Here is a 16634-nt window from a genome sequence, read left to right on the forward strand (position 1 = left end):
CCAGCAAGGTCCCCCTGCTCAAGAAAGCACATATACATGCCCGTCTGAAGTTTGCTAATGAACATCTGAATGATTCAGAGAACAACTGGGTGAAAGTGTTGTGGTCAGATGAGACCAAAATGGAGCTCTTTGGCATCAACTCAACTCGCCGTGTTTGGAGGAGGAGGAATGCTGCCTATGACCCCAAGAACACCATCCCCACCATCAAACATGGAGGTGGAAACATTGTGCTTTGGGGGTGTTTTTCTGCTAAGGGGACAGGACAACTTCACAGCATCAAAGGGACGATGGACGGGGCCATGTACCGTCAAATCTTGGGTGAGAACCTCCTTCCCTCAGCCAGGGCATTGAAAATGGGTCGTGGATGGGCATTCCAGCATGACAATGACCCAAAACACACGGCCAAGGCAACAAAGGAGTGGCTCAAGAAGAAGCACATTAAGGTCCTGGAGTGGCCTAGCCAGTCTCCAGACCTTAACCCCATAGAAAATCTGTGGAGGGAGCTGAAGGTTCGAGTTGCCAAACGTCAGCCTCGAAACCTTAATGACTTGGAGAAGATCTGCAAAGAGGAGTGGGACAAAATCCCTCCTGAGATGTGTGCAAACCTGGTGGCCAACTACAAGAAACGTCTGACCTCTGTGATTACCAACAAGGGTTTTGCCACCAAGTAATAAGTCATGTTTTGCAGAGGGGTCAAATACTTATTTCCCCCATTAAAATGCAAATCAATTTATAACATTTTTGACATGAATTTTTCTGGATTTTTTTGTTGTTATTCTGTCTCTCACTGTTCAAATAAACCTACCATTAAAATTATAGACTGATCATTTCTTTGTAAGTGGGCAAACGTACAAAATCAGCAGGGGATCAAATACTTGTTTCCCTCACTGTATTAGCTAGCTAACGTCATAGTCAACATAGCTACTAGAATGAATGTGTTAGTAAACCTTCTACAATCATGCAATACGGTATACAGTCAGCAAGCAGTTTAGCGAAACCAAAAGCATACCTTGACTTGTAAGAGTTCCCGTGTTGGATAGCCATAGCCAGCTAGCTAACATAGCATAACTCTGTGTTTGAGTAGGCTAAACTAAACTCAGCAAAAAAGAAACATCCTTTTTTCAGGACCTTGTCTTTCAAAGATAATTCGTAAAAATCCAAATGACTTGATAGATCTTCATTGTAAAGGGTTAAAACACTGTTTCCCATGCTTGTTCAATGAACCATAAACAATTAATGAACATGCACCTGTGGAACGGTCGTTAAGACACTAACAGCTTACAGACGGTAGGCAATTAAGGTCACAGTTATGAAAACTTAGGACACTAAAGAGGCCTTTCTACTGACTGAAAAACACCAAAAGAAATATGCCCAGGGTCCCTGCTCATCTGCGTGAACGTGCCTTAGGCATGCTGCAAGGAGGCATGAGGACTGCAGATGTGGCCAGGGCAATAAATTGCAATGTCTGTACTGTGAGACGCCTAAGACAGCGCTACAGGGAGACAAGACGGACAGCTGATCGTCCTCGCAGTGGCAGACCACGTGTAACAACACCTGCACAGGATCGATACATCCGAACATCACACCTGCGGGATAGGTACAGGATGGCAACAACAACTGCCTGAGTTACACCAGGAACGCACAATCCCTCCATCAGTGCTCAGACTGTCCGCAATAGGCTGAGAGAGGCTGGACTGAGGGCTTGTAGGCCTGTTGTAAGGCAGGTCCTCACCAGACATCACCGGCAACAGCGTCGCCTATGGGCACAAACCCACCGTTGCTGGACCAGAACGGACAGGCAAAAAGTGCTCTTCACTGACGAGTCACGGTTTTGTCTCACCAGGGGTGATGGTCAGATTCGCGTTTATCGTTGAAGGAATGAGCATTACACCGAGGCCTGTACTCTGGAGCGGGATCGATTTGGAGGTGGAGGGTCCGTCATGGTCTGGGGCGGTGTGTCACAGTATCATCGGACTGCGCTTGTTGTCATTGCAGGCAATCTCAACACTGTGCGTTACAGGGAAGACATCCTCCTCCCTCATGTGATACCCTTCCTGCAGGCTCATCCTGACATGACCCTACAGTATGGCAATGCCACCAGCCATACTGCTCGTTCTGTGCGTGATTTCCTGCAAGACAGGAATGTCAGTGATTGCCATGGCTATGAAGAGCCCGGATCTCAATCCCATTGAGCACGTCTGGGACCTGTTGGATCGGAGGGTGAGGGCTAGGGCCATTCCCCCCAGAAATGTCCGGGAACTTGCATTTGCCTTGGTGGAAGAGTGGGGTAACATCTAACAGCAAGAACTGGCAGATCTGGTGCAGTCCATGAGGAGGAGATGCACTGCAGTACTTAATGCAGCTGGTGGCCACACCAGATACTGACTTACTTTTGATTTTGACCCCCCCTTTGTCCAGGGACACATTATTCCATGTATGTTAGTCACATGTCTGTGGAACTTGTTCAGTTTGCCTCAGTTGTTGAATCTTGTTATGTTCATACAAATATTTACACATGTTAAGTTTGCTGAAAGTAAACGCAGTTGACAGTGAGAGGACGTTTCTTTTTTTGCTGAGTTTAGCTAGCTGCATTCACTAGCTAAGTGAGAGAAAAAATACAACGAAATATAGCTAGCTCTCTTGCTTCTCCATTTTTAAAGAAATTAATTTGTTAACTGTTCAACTATTGTCTTTCTCTTTGAGTGATCTACTCATTACATTTTATTCATTGCAGTGCTAGCTAGTTGTAGCTTATGCTTTCAGTACTAGATTCATTCTCTGATCCTTTGATTGGGTGGACAACATGTCATTTCATGCTGCAAGAGCTCTGTTAGGTTGGAGGACATCTTCCGGAAGTTGTCAAAATTACTGTGTAAGTCTATGGAAGGGGGTGAGAACCATGAGCCTCCAAGGTTTTGTATTGAAGTCAATGTACCCAGAGGAGGACGGAAACTAGCTGTCCTATGGCTACACCACGGTGCTACCCTACAGAGTGCTGTTGAGGCTACTGTAGACCTGCATTGCTAAACAGTGTGTTTTAATCAATTATTTGGTGATGTGAATATATTGAGTATAGTTTTAACTAAAAATAATAACTTTTTCAATGTTTCACAAGTTTTATTTTTATTCAATTCATTGAGGAGGATGGTCCTCCCCTTCTTCATCTGAGGAGCCCCCACTGGTATATATGGCATTTTGGGGGGCATTTATTGTGTTTTCCAGACAACATTTTAAGATATACATTTTTTTTACATTTTCCCCTTAAACATTTTAAGCCATCATCTGGCTGTATGTACAAATTATTTATGGAGATATGGCCCTATATTAGACTACATTTTGTGGCTCTACAACAAAGTCCAAAACATTTCCCGTAGCTGGACTATGGTCAAAATGACCTCATAGGTATAACGAGTATTGTATAATCAGAATCATATTCTATAGGATCTGTGGGGTTTATTTAGTGGGTCGATAACATTACAAAGTCATTTTGATATTGTTTGGAACTATTTTACCCTATTTTCTTTTAACAGGAAAACAGAATGGCAGCCAGGTATTTAAAAGGTGCCCTGGTTGACTGCCATGCTTCCTCGACTGCCTATAATATTTTAAATGTTCCTTTATGTATCTAGTTTTAGGGTGATTCTGCAGCTACGGGCACTTCTATGTCCTCGAGTCAATTTTGGGGATTTTATAAAAAAATAAAACAAATACAAATATTTGTATGTTAAGTTCACACTGGAATCCATATTCCTCCCTAAAATCTCACCAGAAGGAACAGATTGATGATTTCGGCCATGGTATTCTCATTTTCCTTGTATTGTTTAACTTTACCTAACAAGCATCAGGTGCCTATTTTTTGGAATACTCAGGTGCTTCAATTTATTTGTTTGTTCTTGTATGACCAGAAGGCCTATTTTGTTTACAAACTTAAGAAGAAGACTGAAAGCTGTATTAATTTTTTATGTATGCAGTAACTAAGATACTGTTTTAAAGGGCATACAGGTCTGCTCTGACTTTACACGGTTATTGTTCTATTTAGTTCTTAATACTTATTTCCAAGTGAAAAAGGTCTTAGGCACATGTATATGTAAAACATTTTTTATTCGATTTTTTTATGATCAGTTTTCATATGCACTTAAAATAGCAGGTACCCTTTTATTTAAATTATTATTTTGTATTTTATTTCTCAGAATAGTTCCTGATTACACTAAAGAGGGTTTTTAGTCTCTCTTACTACAAGAACCCTTGGTTTGGTCTTGAACATAATTTTCAGTTGAGTTGAATTTCAAAAGCCGGAATACATCTAGCTCAAAGTTTATGGAATAAGCTATTTTCACTTTAAGTTGACTTAAATGGTGCAGATCTCGGTTCTTTATCGCTTACGTTCACTGCTCCTACGTTTTTGACTCATCCTACTACAGTTGATACTTTTATATAATCTTTGTTGTTTTGTCTTTGTCTATAGTTTCTCTTAATGTTAGGGGGTTATGAAACAATGTGATGCGCAAGGCCTTTTTTTTATTTGCTAAACAATTTAGAACAGATTTTTGCTTTTTTCAAGAGTCTCACTCAATTTCGGCTGATGCCAACTTCTCAAGGTCACAGTGGGGCAACGATATTTGGCTTTCCCATGGATCTGAACGCTCCGCTGGTGTCACTACAATGAAAAATACCTTTGGTGGTAATATTCTACACTCTGAATGTGACCCCTTTGGTCACTTTATTTGTCTTGTAATCAGTTACAATGATGTTACGCTCATTACTGTAAACTTCTACGGGTACAACACTAAACATGAGAATGATGAGTTGCTTGAATCTATAGAGAAACATATACTTCATTGGTTATCTAAATTTCCGAATTCGTTATTATTTACAGGAGGGGACTTTAACATTACTATAGATAATTCAACTGATAGATGGCCCCCAGGTAGGCCAACCAATCAGAATTTGAGTTTAATACTTTTTATGGAAAAGTTTGATCTTACTGATATATGGAGAGAGAGGTTTCCAGCCGACAGATCATTCACTTGGAGAAATAAAACAGGTTCCAGACAATCCAGAATAGATTTTTGGCTTATATCCAAAAGTATTGATAGTGAGTGTGTTACTACAAATATTTGTACTACTCCCCTCACAGACCACAGGGCCATTTACATTGATATCAAAATATTTACCCCTGATACTAACCTTGGTAGAGCATCCTACTGGAAGCTAAATAGCTCATTATTAAATAATGATATAGTTAAGTTTGAGGTTAAAGATCTGCTTTCACATTTTTGGGAAAGGGCTTGTGAAGAAAAATCTTATTGCAAGAACTGGGAGGTCTTTAAATTTGAGGTGTCCAAATACCTTAGAAAATATGGTAGTAATCTTGCTAAGACCAGAAGAGCTGAGGAGGACAAGGTGGTCATTAAGATAACTTCCTTTCTCAGAGATCCCCAGCCAACCTCTCGGGGGAGGAGAAGATGGAACTGATTGAGTTACAAAATAAACTGGATAATATATATAGCGTAGCCTAGTGGTTAGAGCATTGGATTAGTAACCGAAAGATTGCAAGATCAAATCCCCGAGCTGACAAGGTACAAATCTGACACTCTGCCCCTGAACAAGGCAGTTAATTCCCTTTTCCTAGGCTGTCATTGAAAATAAGAATTTGTTCTTAACTGACTTGCCTTGTTAAATAAAGGTTTAAAAAAAAGCAGAAGGAGCCTTTATTAGATCTAGAAATAAATGGATTGAGGAGGGAGAACAGAATTCATCCTATTTCTTTAGACTTGAGAAACTTCACTCTAAAAATAACACTATCCATAAGTTAAACATTGATGGTGTTAAAACAGATGACCAAAAATTAAACGCTAAATACTGAAGCAATTTTTACAGAAAATTGTATAGCTGTACGTACTGTCAGGAATCCACAGATGTGTTTTTTGACTCACTGAATAATGTTCACTCTATCAGTGATACAGAATCTAAACAGGGTGATGAACCAATCAAAGTTGAAGAGATTATAGAGTCTATCAAACATCTAAAGAGCAATTAATCACCAGGTGTTGATGGAATTACATCAGAATTTTACAAATTATTTTCTGAACAAGTATCTCCCTTCCTATTTGAAGTATTTTTAGAGAGTATTAAAAACAATGTTCTCCCTCCTACAATGAGTCAGGGGTTAATAACACTGATACCTAAGCCTAAAAAAGAAGTGCTGCTCATCGATAACTGGCATCCAATTTGTCTTCTTATTAATGACTATAAGATATTAGCCTTACTTCTTACAAAAATAATTAAAGAAGTCCTGGATGCAATCATTGATGAAACACAATCTGGCTTTATGAGGAACAGACAAATTTCTAACAATGTCAGACTAGTATTAGACATACTTGACTACTCAGACCTAATAACCGAGGATAGCTTCATATTATTTTTAGATTTTTATAAAGCATTTGTAGAGCATCAGTTCCTCTTCCACTCCCTTGAGAGACTTGGCTTTGGGGATTTTTTCTGTAAGGCTATTAAGACTATACAAATGGTAACAGCTTCATCAAATTGAAATATGGCACCTCACCAAGATATGAGTTAAAGAGAGGAATTAAGCAAGGTTGTCCTATCTCTCCGTACCTGTTTTTATTAATCACCCAACTTCTTACAAATTCTTTAAATAATAGTCCTGTACAAGGTATTTCCATAGCTAGTAAAGAAATTATTATAAGCCAGCTGGCTGACAATACTACACTTTTTCTGAAAGATGCTAACCAAATTCCCATATCGATCAATGTGATACAATCCTTTTCCAAAGCGTCTGGTCTATATCTTAACATTAATAAATGTGAACTCATGGCTGTCAAAGATTGTGTGACACCTTCATATTATGGTATTCCAGTAAAAGAAGAACTTACATATTTAGGCATAACCATTACAAAGGATCAGAAGTCTAGAGGCTTACTAAATTTTAACCCTCCTATTAAAAAACCCCAGAAGAAGCTAAATCAATGGCTACAGATGGACTTATTTTTAAAAGGAAGAGTCCTAATAACCAAGGCTGAAGGTATCTCTAGACTAACATATGGCGCTCTATCTTTATATCTTGACAGTAAAATAAGCAAGGAGATAGACCAGATGCTTTTCAACTTTCTGTGGAGAAACCGTACCCATTACATTAGGAAAACTGTTGTAATGAACACTTATGAGAATGGTGGGCTGAATTTTCTGGACTTTACTACCTTAAATAATACTTTTAAGATCAATTGGATAAAACAATTCCTAGGAAGACCCACTTCTATGTGGAATTTTATTCCTCATCATGTCTTCTCTACTTTCGGTGGCCTTAACTACATGTTGGTTTGCAATTATAATATTGACAAAGTTCCAGTGAAACTTTCTGCTTTTCATCAGCAAGTTTTCTTGTCATGGTCCTTAATTTATAAGCATACTTTTTCTCCACACAGATATTATATATGGAATAATCGGGATATATTGTATAAAAATACTTCTTTGTTTTTGGAATATTGGTTCCGAAATAATATCCTATTGGTGAGCAAACTGGTAAATAATATCCTATTGGTGAGCCAACTGGTAAATAATATCCTATTGGTGAGCCAACTGGTAAATAATATCCTATTGGTGAGCCAACTGGTAAATAATATCCTATTGGTGAGCCAACTGGTAAATAATATCCTATTGGTGAGCCAACTGGTAAATAATATCCTATTGGTGAGCCAACTGGTAAATGCAGAGGGTCTTTTACTCAGTTATAAGGAATTCTTATCACTTTACAAGGTCCCTGTAACACCTAAAGATTTTGCAATTGTTTTAGATGCCATTCCCTCAGGTGTTGCTTTATTATTCAGTAACATGTCAAGACCCTCAGAGCCGACCTTCCGCTGACCCTGTTGACTCATCAGTAGGAAAGACTTGTTTCTCTTTTGTAAGAAAACTGTGGCAAGACATCAGTAGATTTATAATTGAACACATTTATGAAGATCTTACACTATTGTGGAGAGATGTACTGCTTGGATTCTTTACCTACGATAGAAATAAGCCGAAACATTTTTATGTAATTTATTTCATTATTCTTTTGGCCAAATTTCATATTCACAAATGGAAATTTACAAACAAAAAAAACACATTTTCTTACCTTACAAAAAGAAATTTAACTGTATTTTAAGGCAATTAAATACTCTACTAACAAAAAAGCTGTTAGAATTATAAGTGTATGTATGTCCCTTAAGGTCCTTGTGTAATGTGATATTGTACCCCCTAGCCCAATTGTCCTTTGTATATTATTCCAATATACGTGTGTTCCCACATTTACTTCCTGTATTGATTTGTTGTTAATTTTTTGGGGGTTTATAAAAAGTTACGCTAAAAAAACATTTAAAAAAAAGTTGTTCCAGATGTGATGTCCAGAAGTTGAAGAGAAATCGAGGTAAATATTGCTTGTGTAGAGAATATATTAATTGTCAGTCATTTCCAAACAGGCTATAATTTCTTTAATTTGTGGTAGAACTTTAACCCTCCCATTTTCCTTGGGTCACAAATACCCGCCCTTGTGATCAACACTGCCGCTGTCCTCGGGTCATTGTGACCCCCACCACTATGTTGAACCAACATGTATTTTATATTTTATTGAAAAAATTGTTGGGATCATTTGTGTGAAGGAGGCAGTGAGAGTTTCTGTAACAGCACTGAAACCAATACCCTCCAGGATAGTATTCAACCTGACAATTCGTTGACCTGTCCTAGACTGACTCCAGTAGTACACAAGTGGACTGGTGGCTTTATTCATGTACCCATGTAAGATGTAGGAAAGAAAAGGTACCAATATTGTCATGGGTACACGTCCGTACATGTCCAGACATGTGGAGACCTGTCCTAGACTGACCCCAGGAGTACACAAGTGAACTAGACGTCCGTATATGTCCAGACATGGATCAGTGAACCCAATCCCCTCCGGGATATTAGTCAACTTGAAAATTCCATGACCTGTCCTAGACTGACCCCCAGGAGTACACAAGTGAACTGTTGTCCTTATTCATGTGTCCATGTAAGCTGAAGGAAACAAAAGAGATACTAATATTGTCATGGCTACACGTACGTACACGTCCGTTCACGTCCGGTCTTCTCAGAGGCAACATCCTGAGAAAGTATGGCCTGGTCAAAGCCACAAACAGAGAATTTGGATATTCAGCAAAAGCAATGAGGGCAAATGAAAACAGGCCATCAGGTCTTCAATATTCCAGGAAAATCTGTGTTAACAGAATTAGCACAGCCACAGAAGAGAAAATCACTAGATTCTATGAACGTGATGACAACAGCAGAGCAATAACTGGGAAAAAGGACACACTAACGAGGAACAAGAAGAAAAAGAAGAGGATCTTCTTGAATGGCACAATTCAGAACCTTTATCAGAAGTTTAAGAGGGAATATTCAGAAATTCAAATTTCCTACTGTGAATTCTGCAAAAGCCATCCTTTTTGGGTTGTCAAGTCAACAGTCCAGGATAGGGACACATGCCTCTGCAAAACCCACCCCAACCTCCAGTTCATGGCAAACAAACTACAGCATAACAAAGTGATCAGCTGCAGCAACATTGAGAAAGTTATTGAGTCTTTGTGCTGTGAGAACCTGAAGAAAGAGTGCATGTATAGAGTGCTCCCTTTGCCAAGCAAAAGAGCATAAAACATCTACCTTTGATGCTGGTGAGCAGACATGGTGGTTTGAGTGGAAAAACAAAGCTGAAGAGAGAGAGAAGAAAAACAAAGAGGGAAACATGGAGAAGTTCACTGTACATTTGACAGTAAAAGAAAAGGTATGTGGCACACTGCAGATTCTATTGGAGGACTTTTCCAAAAGGATTGAAAGAGAAGTTGGGGAAACACGTGTACAACATTCGACACCAATACTCCAAACTGAGAGAATTAAAAGACAATCTGGGGAAAGAGGAGATTATTGTGCATATTGTCTTTGCAGAGAACTACCTGTGTAAATGGCCAATGAGAGACGACATCATATGGTACAGACCACAGCATGTGCTTGGACTAGTCCCTGAGCCCCATCCAGTGACCAAAAGGCACATGGAGCTGGATGCCTTGGTCTGGGAGGAACTTAGCTCTCTTTCTAGGCCTTAGATACACTTGGAAACTCACTATATAGTACATACAAAGCAGGGCATAAAATCATATATTAAATAAAACATGTGTGGCTCTCAGTTAACTCTTCCCTCTACATATGTGCTAGAATTTCTATTTGTAGCATCTAAGTGTAGTCAAGGACAACACATTGTTCTCATGTTGAAAGGGTGTTAGTTCCAGTGTTTTGGAATCTTACTTTGTATTATATTAATGAAATGTTTAACAATGCTTGTTGTTCAAAATGTTTGCAATAAAATATTGTTTTCATACCTTTTTTTTTTTTACATAGATGTCATTTCCACCACACCTTGTCTATTCCATCACAACCCATATTTTTTAGGTAAATGAGTATGTTATGTATCATTTACATACATTTCTTTGTTTTAGATATGGAAATCATATGGTTGTTATCATAATCTCACAAAAAGGTTGGGTGGAAATATCTTATTTTTCATGATAAATAAATGTTTTCAGCTGTCACGAAGGCACGTTTATACATTCAGGCATTGTGTTGAATTATTAATATTAGGAAAACCTTAAAAAAACACTTAAAATAATATTTAATAGACGTTCATTTACAAATGTATAAGAAATCCGTTATAAATCAATTGAATGATATTTCATTTTCAAATAAAATGGATGTTTAATGACGTGATGGAAATGACATTTGTCTATGGCTGTCTGGGAAAAATGACAAAAATATATACATTCCTGAATAGTACGATCGCAGCCATTATCAGATATTGTTTCTAAACAAATCAAAAACAAGTACAATACTGGTAAAATGGTGTTTGAATAAGTTTTAATTTCTGAAAGTTTGCACTGCCAAAGTGGCCGAAGTTGCAGAATCACCCGATCACTAATTAGTGTACCAAGTTTGGTACTTGTATCATAAAGTTGAACGATCTCGGGTATGTTTGGTTCTTATGTGCTGGACAACAGAGGTCACGCCAAAACTCTTATTTTGAAGCATTGACTAAATCCGGAAGAAGCATCACATGTGTCACGTGATTTAACAGGATATTTAAGCTCCTGGCGCGAGTTGGCGAGAAAGAAACGTGACTCCGAGAATTAAAGAAGCAAGGACAACTTCGCTATAACACTCACGGAAGCTGCAAACAGTAAGTTACATTATATGGTATTCTAAAATGTTTAATTTCACTCAAAGGTCAAATATACTCAAGTCAATGAGTGTTTCACACAAAGGATAGCTCGTTATTTTTTACAATTTGAAAGTTAGCTTGGCTGTACTTAACGTTTTTGTACTAGATTTTGCCCTACTGAAATTATTTTTGTTTTCTACTTTACTAATTTGGTCCACGTTCTTTTTGAGTAAGACATAGTTAACATAATCTATTTAGCCAGTTGCCATTACACGAAACCTGGTCATACCAGAGATTCAGGTAACTTTCCCCTTTTGTCTGGCCATACCATGCCAGCCACCTCAATGCGTTTTTGGCGGTTTCTTTATATTGTTAATGTTAACTAAAAATTTAAAACGCACTCTTCCAGTATCAACAGACATTCTCGCCTGCGTTGCAACGATGTTATTTTGTCGTTCTCCAGTCAGTTTCAAGCGTAGTAAATGGCCTTTTTAGGACTAACAATTTACGTTAATCACCAGTGTTAAATATGTCCCTTAGGAAAATTTAAACCTGGGAATAAATCCTGAGTACTTCAAGGTAAAAGCGGCAGGTAGCCTAGTGGTCAGAGCGCTGGACTTGTAACCGAAAGGTTGCAAGATCGAATCCCCGACCTGACAAGGTAAAAACCGGTCGTTCTGCCCCTGAACAAGGCAGTTAATCCGCTGTTCCTAGGCCATTAATTGAAAATAAGAGTTTGTTGAACTAATAATCCCAGCCAATGTCTGCTATCAGTGTTTTGTCTGTAATTTGGTTCAAAGGGGAATCTCAAGGTATTGATCGTTTTTTAGTCACATTGTTAAAATGGATTTAAGAGATTAAAGTTGTTTGTTACTAGCCAGGACCAATTCAATAAATCACAGCACGTTTTTTGGGTTATTTTAAATCGCTTTTACAGATTTTTATTTTAAATATTCCTGAAGTAGAAATGTTGCTGCTTCCTGTTATGTATTTTTGAAAATAGCATAACGTCAAAACACCGGTTTAAAATCTCCGTAATCCACATGTTGAAGACTACGCATAAAAATGAGTACCTTAAACTGCTCACTCATCATTTACCAAGCGATCACTCAAAATTGTAATTGATGAGCTTGTTTACTCTGATTAATCTGCGAGCGTTATTGATCATTCAAATCTACACTGTACGGTAATAGGCCAATTCACTGCTACGTGTGCCATTTGCGCTCTACAAAGACCATCCATAATGAGTTTCGGTATACTACATATACCTGTCGATAAAATAACATGTAGTAGCCATTTAGCAACTCAGCTTCTTGTGGGCCAGTAACAAAAGGTAAACGCAACACTTTTGACTGGATAATTTCAACGAATAATCTCCACAGTTAGGCCTAAATGGTGAAATGCGTACTCTTATTTCAGTGATTTTTTTGACTGCCAAATATCCATTTGTGTTTGTGGCCAGCGGCTTTTATAAAGAGCACCCCTTCCTCCCCCCTTGCGGTTTGAATTTCATAACTGCGAGCTAACGCCTTGATCAGACAGACGGTTTCCTTGCGGTTTTTGGCACACCAGAAGTGCATTAATTTCCAAAGGAACGCTGCGTTTGCCTTGCACCATGGTGTTGCTGTGTTCTGTGGTGCATATGTTGGAAATCAGTTTATGCATTATATTTTATTTGTATACTTAACCTTTATAATAATTGTCAAGTGTTGCACAGAACCACTAAAAATGTTGTATTACATAATGAAGTTAACTGGAATTTTAGTTTTGATTGATGCAATGACTGTCGGTGTGAGGACAGACGAGTACGATTAAACCAAAGATGCAGGAAATTGTTTAAAGCAATCACCAATCTGATGTAAAAAAAAAAATTGTAATTTCACTCAACTGATGTGTTAGGTAGTAACAAACTGTCCACATTGGGGAAATTAGCCAATTGTGCAATTTTGGGTGATACTTTTGTGTATGTGGACACCCTTTGAAATTGGTGGATTGGGCTGTTTCAGCCACACCTGTTGCTTACAGGTGTATAACATTGAGCACAGCCATGCAATTTCCATCGAACATTGACAGTAGAACGGCTACTGAAGAGCTCAGTGACTTAACGTGGCACTGTCATAGGATGTCAACTTTCCAACAAGTCAGTTTGTCAGATTTCTGCCCTGCTAGAGTTGCTCCGATTAACTGTAAGTGCTGTTATTGTGTAGTGGAACAGTCTAGGGGCAACAACCTGAAGTGGTAGGCCACAAGCTCTCAGAACAGGACCGCAGAGTGCTGAAGCGTGTAAAAATAATCTGTCCTCTGCAACACTCACTACCGAGTTCAAAACTGACTCTGGAAGGAACTTTGGCATAACTTTATCGGGAGTTTCATAAAATGGGTTTCCCAAACCCTAACACCATGTGCTATGCCAAGCGTCGGCTGGAGAGGTGTAAAGCTTGCCGCCATTGGCCTCTGGAGCAGTGGAAACGCATTCTCTGGAGTGATGAATCACGCTTCACCATCTGGCAGTCCGACAGGAACCCTACTTGCCAGACTGCGTAGTGCCAACTGTAAAATATAATGGAGGAATAAAGGTATTGGGATGTTTTACATGGTTCTATCTAGGACCCTTAGTTCCAGTGAAAGGAAGTCAATGCAACAGCGTATAATGACATTCTAGCAGATTCTGTGCTTTCAACTTTATAGCAAGTCTGCTTGTCAGCCAATAATACCTGACAGTCTGCTGCATGCTTGCTCTAGTAATGCCAAGTTAAAATGTTCGTGTGCCTCGCACAAACAGTTTGTGTGAAGAGACCTTACAAGTGGTTAACAGGCCTTGAACAGTGACCTCCTTCAAACTAATTATTGTCCACACACCTTGGAATTAACTCAATGTTTTCGAATTCAACCTTTACCTCAATTTAATTGCTTTGGTTTGTTTGCACACTAACTTGTAGTTGTCCATAATGAGCTTTTTGAGAACAGTTCCCACGGTAATTACTTGTTCAAGAATGTCAGCGAGTAAGATGATGACTGAAGGCCAATCGCAGCCCGTGGGAATTAAAGGCAATCGCCCCATCAATGGTGCTCGGAGCAGGATGGGCCTGCCCCTTTCCCTTGCCTGCCAGTCAGTTGGATACCAGACATGGGTTCAAATGCTACTTAATCTTTCCAGTACTGTTTGCTTTAGCCTGCCTGGTAGACGGGGTTTGGACTTTCTGTTGGTTCTGTTCCAACAGGAGTTCAATCAAGCACAGCTGTAGTACTGAATGAATTTGAGTAACATTTGAACCTTTACTTCAGTCAGATGTGTACAGCCATTCAGTCACTTATTTTTCCATCCCACGATGACATCGAGTGTAACCGGAGTAGGAGCAGTTGAATGGCACTATGCCCAGGTGAATGCTCACAATACTTGGGTCAGGGAGTGCAGATTGGGTTGTTTCCCACCAATGTTGCACCTTAATGGTTTCTAAAGGGTGGTGTAACTAAAGCCTCACTGATTCTGTTTTGTGTAATCACATGAATGCTGACTTGTACAGTTTTGTTAATTACTTTTAAATGTAAATGTGAAGTTTTGTTCAGTTTGACATGTTACTATTCATTTGAATGTGGAGGTGACTTTATATGCATTTTATTTTACAGCTTTTTTGGGGGTAGATCAGTCAAGACCATGGGACCCACAAGGAAAACCCTGCAAGTCCTCCAGCCTTCTGCAGTCAATAAAAACGACGGCAGGGTAGTACCGGTATGCAATTGGAATTTGTCACTGATGTTGCTGTATTTGGTCAACTAAAGCGATTTGGTCAAATGTCTACCACCAACCACTGTGCAGGTCAAGTAATTCTAGGTTTTCATGTGTTCAGACAGGAAAGGCGGTTTCCAAAAGGAAACGGTGGAACGCTGAACAAGTGAAGGGCTCAAAGAGGGTGAAGGCCGAAGTTGCTGTCACATCACCAAAAGCAGAGAATGACAATCGCCCCGACGGCGTTACCAAGGAGACCTACGAGCTAATGGTCAAAGGTATGTTCGTATTCAATGTGTTACAAGGACATCGTTTTTATGGCTGGTCATCATCCTTACCCCATTTATCCCAACAATGTTTCATCAACATGGACTTGGCTCACATTTTGTCTACATGTACGATGTCTATTAAAATCCCATAGAATTTAATGTATTTTTTATTGATCTATGGTGTTTGTCCAGTAGTTTAATTGAAATGGCCTATCCCCTCTGTTTCAGAAACCCCTCCCTCTTCCTATTGGAAAGAGGTAGCCGAGGAGAGGCGTAAAGCGCTCTACAAAGTGCTCCAGGAGAATGAGGAGGTCAGTTAATCACTGAAGGCTGCTGACTAATGTTTAATCAACTTGTCCTGTTCCCACGGTTCAAAATGAGTCAATCACATAGTCTCTGGCAACACTCCAGCTGGAACAATGGGTGTTGGTCTGAACTATCCATATCTCTGAAACCATTAATCTCGTGGAATTCTGCCCCATGTTGTCTTTTGGGGCCTTGGCGTATAGTGGTATTTTGGCCATTGACCCTAAGCTGATAACGTTTAACATTTTAGTGGATGGTAAAGTCTGAAGCTACCTTTAAAAAAATATATCTTTTTTTTATCTGCCACATTCTGAGTGACTTTATTACCTTGTTTGAGCAGTTGCACAAAGGCATCGAGGCCAAGGATGAGCAGATAGCCCAGCTGAAGACAGAGAATGATGAGCTTCAGGAACTGGCCCAACATGTACAGCACATGGCTGACATGATAGAGGTAAGAGCTGGGAAATTGATGGCCACAAACTTTATTTTCTGTCTCTTTAAGGTCTATGGATGCTTTTAAATCTAAGGTAGCGTGTGATGTTCAAAGCTAAAATTCTGTTATCTACTCAGAGGTTAACTGGAAAGAGTCCGGAAAGTCAAGAGGACCTGCGTGAGATTGCGCTTGGTGCCGAGGACGATTTTGAGGAACTAGACGAATCTGATGGCCCCAGTACCAGCAGTGACTTCACACCCAGGTCTGATGTCTTTGAGGAGGATGTCACAGAAGATGAGGTCACAGAACAAAAGGAAGATTAACCCTCAGGGGAGGATGATTGACTGAATGTACTGGTGAAATCCCTTCAGGCAACGCCTGTGCTTCTCACTTAACATTCTGGCATTGATGCCTGTAGTTACATTATATTCTTTGCTTAACATCTGAGGTACTTGCGTAAGATTTTTACTTTAACCACACCCTTTTTGCCACACGGCTTTGAAAAGAGGCGCTTCCCTAATTTTTATTTTTGCTTTGCTATTGACTTTTAAAATGGCATTTGTTGGTGTTCAATTAAACTTAGGATTTTGTTATAGTGCAGTTTTAATGCACTCCGTACATAAGCTTCAGGACTGTCCTATGAAATAAACCTTTTTTTTTTTTTTT

General features: G+C 39.3%; 1 protein-coding gene across 2 annotated transcripts; it reads left to right on the forward strand.

Moving 5' to 3' along the window:
* Nucleotides 1-11164: 11164 nt before the first annotated feature.
* LOC106570548 (geminin) lies at nucleotides 11165-16634 on the forward strand. Of its 2 annotated transcripts, none has more exons than XM_014142992.3 (6): nucleotides 11165-11251; nucleotides 14861-14963; nucleotides 15082-15238; nucleotides 15458-15540; nucleotides 15876-15986; nucleotides 16106-16634. In XM_014142992.3, the coding sequence occupies exons 2-6, from the start codon at nucleotides 14889-14891 to the stop codon at nucleotides 16289-16291; spliced, it is 612 nt and encodes a 203-aa protein (XP_013998467.1). In that variant the 5' UTR covers nucleotides 11165-11251; nucleotides 14861-14888; the 3' UTR covers nucleotides 16292-16634. The 2 variants fall into 2 exon arrangements, with proteins under 2 accessions (XP_013998467.1, XP_045550882.1); XM_045694926.2 differs by lacking the exon at nucleotides 11165-11251 and adding an exon at nucleotides 14506-14613.

Source organism: Salmo salar, chromosome 14 (assembly GCF_965601325.2).
Source record: "Salmo salar chromosome 14, fSalSal1, whole genome shotgun sequence".
Classification (NCBI taxonomy): domain Eukaryota; kingdom Metazoa; phylum Chordata; class Actinopteri; order Salmoniformes; family Salmonidae; genus Salmo; species Salmo salar.

Coding starts and splice junctions, on each gene's coding strand:
- LOC106570548 (XM_045694926.2), top strand. Junction 14,964..15,081: donor ACGACGGCAGGGTAGTACCG/GTATGCAATTGG, acceptor TCATGTGTTCAG/ACAGGAAAGGCGGTTTCCAA. Junction 15,541..15,875: donor TGCTCCAGGAGAATGAGGAG/GTCAGTTAATCA, acceptor TTGTTTGAGCAG/TTGCACAAAGGCATCGAGGC.